The sequence below is a fragment of the Gadus macrocephalus genome, chromosome 1, assembly GCF_031168955.1.
Source record: "Gadus macrocephalus chromosome 1, ASM3116895v1".
Classification (NCBI taxonomy): Eukaryota; Metazoa; Chordata; class Actinopteri; order Gadiformes; family Gadidae; genus Gadus; species Gadus macrocephalus.
Genome location: NC_082382.1, coordinates 5,799,705 through 5,805,826, shown reverse-complemented (window position 1 = coordinate 5,805,826; position 6,122 = coordinate 5,799,705). Strand labels below are relative to the sequence as shown.

Genomic DNA, 6,122 nt, shown 5'->3' with positions numbered 1-6,122 from the left:
GGAGCGCGTGGCGGGACGCGTGTCGCGCTGGGGCCAGCCTCTGCTCCCCCCGCCCCCCCCCCCACCGCCGGACTCCGGAGCCGAGCTGTCGGCCAGCACCACGGCCAGCAGCTCGGAGCCCGAGTCGGGCCGCACGGTGATCGGCATGGTGCGCCAGTGGAACAGCAAGCTCCACACCCGCGGCTACCAGGCGGAGAGCGAGGGCAGCCTGGAGGGAGGCCGCAGCGGCCCCGGGTGAGCTCCGGTTGTGTGTTGGTCCTTTTGTTACATGCGAATGGGGGCTTTGATGGGCCAGACGGTGAAGAGGGACAGGAGAGTGGGCTGGAGGAGAGGGCATGACGACATCGGACCACCGGGAGGGGTTGAACCTGGGTGGAGCAAGGCATACTGCGTACAGGGGTAGCGCACTAGCGGGTTGAGCAGTTGACTGAGTTTTGATTGTTTTTTTATTTAAATGAAATATAGGGAATGGCATATAAGATTTGGTTCCTTTCTAAGATGCACCATTTTCAATCATTTTGCAGTTAAAATAAATGATAAGATTAACAAACAGGTTCTTCATTTAAAGCAGCTCAATCTTTCATTGTCAGTCTTGACATTTCTGCTAATATAATTGCTACCGCAACGTTTCTCCTTACGTTTTTCATCTTCTTCTTCCTTCTCCTGCCTTGCTCTCTCACCCTCTAGGGTCAGGAAGAAGATCCAGAGGAAGCCGTTTGGCGTGGGCGTGGTGACGGCGGGCATGCGGGGGGGCAGCCTAGCCAAGACAGCTCGCCAGAAGTGGCAGACGCTGGAGCGCCGCATCATGGACATCGTCATGCAGCGCATGACCATCGCCAACGTGGAGGCCGACATGGACCGCCTTATCAAGGTAGTGACCCCTGACCCCACCCTGACAGTTGGACAGAGAAGAGGCCAGAGGGTTACTGTTAGTTAATTTAGTTTTAGCTAATCTCACAAATCATACTTCTGATTAATCATCTAAAACCTGATGGCAGACGAGCTCATATCTGGGTGAACAGGCAGTTCACTTAATTTCACGTCATATTTGTTTTGACTAGAGCTGTCAAGCGATTAAAATATTTAATCGTGATTAATCGCATTAATGTCATAGTTAACTCGCGATTAATCGCAAATTATTTTTCTATGCTAAATATCCCTTGATTTCTTTGTCCCATAATTCTTCTCATTTTAATTCTCTTATCAACATGGTGAAGTGCATCGGCTTGCCTTGTGCAAATGATTTTTTATTGATAACAACATTGGCATATACTGATCAAAACAGGACGATACAAAAAAAGAGCCTATAGTGCAATTAAACGACTGCTTTGAACAAATGTCATTTGAACATAGCAGTCAGGCTATTGCTTCTTTGTTTTGAGCCAAAGAAAAAAAAATAATTGCGATAATCGCGCGAAATTTTTTTTAACGCCGTTAAAATTGGTTTGCGTTAACGCCGTTAATAACGCGTTTAACTGACAGCTCTAGTTTTGACCAATCATGTGGCTTGAGATGGAGGATCTGTATGAGCGTGTTTGGCGAACACAAACTCAGCACTTGTTAAGTGTCAAAGCTCCTTCTGGAGCCTTTATCAACTCGCACAAATTAGTTTTCTTAGGTAGATTGACCTGCGCAACGAAACAGGAAACAAGTCGTATAGGCCTACTGGACCAGAGGTTCTGCTGTAACCCAGTAGGACTACTGGACCAGAGGTTCTGCTGTAACACAGTAGGACCACTGGACCAGAGGTTCTGCTGTAACACAGTAGGACTACTGGATCAGAGGTTCTGCTGTAACACAGTAGGACCACTGGACCAGAGGTTCTGCTGTAACACAGTAGGACCACTGGACCAGAGGTTCTGCTGTAACACAGTAGGACTGCTGGGTCCCAGATGACCCCACAGTTTGCCTGGCAGTGGAGCGATGAGGAAGTGGTCTGTCGCTTGTTTAATGTTAGGGAAGTCAGCAGGCGCTTTTAAACAATGTTACTGGCAGGGATGATGACCTTCGTCTGACATTTGCTGGCGTGGGTTACTGGTATGCTGTTAACATCGGGGCTCAAACTGAGTTGTTTTGAGAACCTGGTGGGGATTTAAATGGCCGCTGTATCCATTTTTGTTCTATAAGGAACGTGTCAAAACTGAAACTTTTACTTTAGTCATGACCTTATAAATAGCTTTTTTTGTTTTTTTTTATAAAATAATTGCGTTAATCGCGCGATAAATTTTTTAACGCCGTTAAAATTGGTTTGCGTTAACGCCGTTAATAACGCGTTTAACTGACAGCTCTAGTTTTGACCAATCATGTGGCTTGAGATGGAGGATCTGTATGAGCGTGTTTGGCGAACACAAACTCAGCACTTGTTGAGTGTCAAAGCTCCTTCTGGAGCCTTTATCAACTCGCACAAATTAGTTTTCTTAGGTAGATTGACCTGCGCAACGAAACAGGAAACAAGTCGTATAGGCCTACTGGACCAGAGGTTCTGCTGTAACCCAGTAGGACTACTGGACCAGAGGTTCTGCTGTAACACAGTAGGACCACTGGACCAGAGGTTCTGCTGTAACACAGTAGGACTACTGGATCAGAGGTTCTGCTGTAACACAGTAGGACCACTGGACCAGAGGTTCTGCTGTAACACAGTAGGACCACTGGACCAGAGGTTCTGCTGTAACACAGTAGGACTGCTGGGTCCCAGATGACCCCACAGTTTGCCTGGCAGTGGAGCGATGAGGAAGTGGTCTGTCGCTTGTTTAATGTTAGGGAAGTCAGCAGGCGCTTTTAAACAATGTTACTGGCAGGGATGATGACCTTCGTCTGACATTTGCTGGCGTGGGTTACTGGTATGCTGTTAACATCGGGGCTCAAACTGAGTTGTTTTGAGAACCTGGTGGGGATTTAAATGGCCGCTGTATCCATTTTTGTTCTATAAGGAACGTGTCAAAACTGAAACTTTTACTTTAGTCATGACCTTATAAATAGCTTTTTTGTTTTTTTTTATAAAATAATTGCGTTAATCGCGCGATAATTTTTTTAACGCCGTTAAAATTGGTTTGCGTTAACGCCGTTAATAACGCGTTTAACTGACAGCTCTAGTTTTGACCAATCATGTGGCTTGAGATGGAGGATCTGTATGAGCGTGTTTGGCGAACACAAACTCAGCACTTGTTAAGTGTCAAAGCTCCTTCTGGAGCCTTTATCAACTCGCACAAATTAGTTTTCTTAGGTAGATTGACCTGCGCAACGAAACAGGAAACAAGTCGTATAGGCCTACTGGACCAGAGGTTCTGCTGTAACCCAGTAGGACTACTGGACCAGAGGTTCTGCTGTAACACAGTAGGACCACTGGACCAGAGGTTCTGCTGTAACACAGTAGGACTACTGGATCAGAGGTTCTGCTGTAACACAGTAGGACTACTGGATCAGAGGTTCTGCTGTAACACAGTAGGACCACTGGACCAGAGGTTCTGCTGTAACACAGTAGGACCACTGGACCAGAGGTTCTGCTGTAACACAGTAGGACCACTGGACCAGAGGTTCTGCTGTAACACAGTAGGACTGCTGGGTCCCAGATGACCCCACAGTTTGCCTGGCAGTGGAGCGATGAGGAAGTGGTCTGTCGCTTGTTTAATGTTAGGGAAGTCAGCAGGCGCTTTTAAACAATGTTACTGGCAGGGATGATGACCTTCGTCTGACATTTGCTGGCGTGGGTTACTGGTATGCTGTTAACATCGGGGCTCAAACTGAGTTGTTTTGAGAACCTGGTGGGGATTTAAATGGCCGCTGTATCCATTTTTGTTCTATAAGGAACGTGTCAAAACTGAAACTTTTACTTTAGTCATGACCTTATAAATAGTGAGGCTGTTTTGTCATTGAGTTTCTAATTCAGTTTTATTTTTTTGTAATTTTTGCTATTAGAAACAAGCATGATAAGGAAAACGAGCAAATCTTTCAGTGTTGTTTACATGGAAACAAAAACAGTTGCCATATTTTTCCATTCGCCTCGAGCTGATTAGCTTATCTCGTCATCCCATATAGAACAAAACATAGAGCCCGTATTGTAAAGAGTGACACTGATGCTGTTGGCCTGACCTCGCGCCCGTGTGCGTGTGCGCGTGCATGTGTATGTGTGTGCGCGTGCGTGTGTGTGTGTGTTCGTGTGCGTGTGTCTGTGTCTGTGTGTGCGTGTGCGTGTGCTTGTGTGTGCGTGCGTGCGTGTGTGTGTGTGCGCGTGCGTTTGTGTGTGTGTGCGCGTGCGTTTGTGTGCGTGTGTGCGTGTGTGTGTGTGTGTGTGTGTGTGTGTGTGTGTGCGTGTATGAGTCAGAAGCGGGAGGAGCTGTCCGCCCAGCAGGAGGCTCAACTCCACAAGAGGGAGGTGCTGATGGCGGAGGGGGAGGGGCCGGAGGGCGAGGACCGGATCATCCTGGAGATGAACGAAGAGATCGAGGTCCTGAACGCCAACATAGACTACATCAACGACAGCCTGTCCGACTGCCAGGCCACCATCGTGCAGATAGAGGAGACCAAGGTGAGAGACAAAGGCACGCACGCATGCACAAATAACACGCACGTGCACAAACACACACACACCCGCACGCACGCACGCACGCACGCACGCACGCACGCACGCACGCACGCACGCACGCACACACAGCTTATTAAACTACACAGCTATTGGAGGATTTTCAACGCATTATTTGATGGTAAGAGCCCATATATTGATTTACTTAAGCATAAACATGCACAAATAACCATGGTCAATTGTAAACAATACATTTTAAAATCCATAGACGTGGGCAAAGAAACACCCTCACTATCAAGCACACACAGACTCAAGCTTGCTATTCACATGGGTATTAAAAATACAAGTCAAGACGGAAAGGAAAGTAGACGCTGACATCCCCACGTTCTCCTGCCGTCAGGATGAGCTGGACTCCGTAGACACCTCGGTGGTCATCAGCTCCTGCTCCCTGTCGGAGGCCAGACACCTCCTGGACCACTTCCTCAAGGCCTCCATCGACAAGGTAGGGGGCCGCAGGGCACGCCCATAGACCGTGTTATCAGGAGGCATCAGTGGATCATCATGAGTCAAATAGGAGGTTGTGAGTGTGTCTCAGTGATCTGAACACAGTAATATCAAATGTTATTGTCATGCAGGCGATGATATGTTTATTTATTGGACCGTGTTCTTTGCTGGATGAGGACAATAGCGAAATTGTTTGCAGTTAAAGTAAACCAAGGGTGCCACCTAGTGGTGGCATTTTCGAATGATGAAAGTATCGAAATAAACGATAAGACAAGGAGAAACAGTGTAGCATGTGAACCCCAAGAACCCCACTATCTATAGGAAGATGATGGTTTTCAGACATTCAACTAATGCATGAGAGTTGGCGTTAGTCATTACTAGTGAATTCTGGTCTTCATATTAAACACAGCACCAATACATTTCTGCATAATACAGTTATACGTTTGGCAGCAATCAATACTAGGTTGTTAATCCACTATTTAGTAAGTGTTTTTGTGTGCAGGGTTTACAGGTGGCCCAGAAGGAGGCTCAGATCAGACTGCTGGAGGGCCAGCTCCGACAGACCGATATGATTGGCTCGTCCCACAACCACATGATTCTGGATGCTCTAAAGCTCAAGGCAGAGTACAATCCTGAACTTCAGGCTCTCATCTACAATGTTCAGCATGGTGAGAATCATGTGTTTTTAAATTCTCTCTCTCTCTCACTCTCTCTCTCTCTCTCTCTCTCTCTCTCTCTCTCTCTCTCTCTCTCTCTCTCTCTCTCTCTCTCTCTCTCTCTCTCTCTCTCTCTCTCTCTATATATATAATCTGTCCCATCTCTGTCTCTCCTCTTAATTCTTAATTTATCCTATTTTTCTCCTCTCTCTTTATTGGTCTTGACATGCCCCATTCTCTTGGAGTATTTGTTTTTAAGATCCACGCGGTTGACTCCGTCTCTGTCCTGTGTTCCTCCAGAGAACGGCTCTGCCAGCACGGATGAGGAACAGTCCGAGTTCAGCCAGCTTTCTGACAACAGGTGAGATGTGATTAAAGTTGTCTGACCAAACAGATTTGAGAATCATGCCTAAAGTTTGATGGCTGTCTGCTTTTCATGCCAG

The 6,122-nt window shown here is 46.9% G+C and overlaps 1 protein-coding gene across 1 annotated transcript in view; it reads left to right on the top strand.

The window, feature by feature from the left end:
• LOC132460115 (kinesin-like protein KIF21B) overlaps positions 1–6,122 on the top strand; it is a 60,063-nt gene that overhangs the window by 27,766 nt on the left and 26,175 nt on the right. The window contains exons 6-11 of the mRNA XM_060055158.1: positions 5–234; positions 688–871; positions 4,322–4,525; positions 4,920–5,021; positions 5,526–5,691; positions 5,980–6,040. Coding sequence (XP_059911141.1) covers positions 5–234; positions 688–871; positions 4,322–4,525; positions 4,920–5,021; positions 5,526–5,691; positions 5,980–6,040 — 947 coding nt within the window. The remainder of the gene's footprint in view (positions 1–4; positions 235–687; positions 872–4,321; positions 4,526–4,919; positions 5,022–5,525; positions 5,692–5,979; positions 6,041–6,122) is intronic.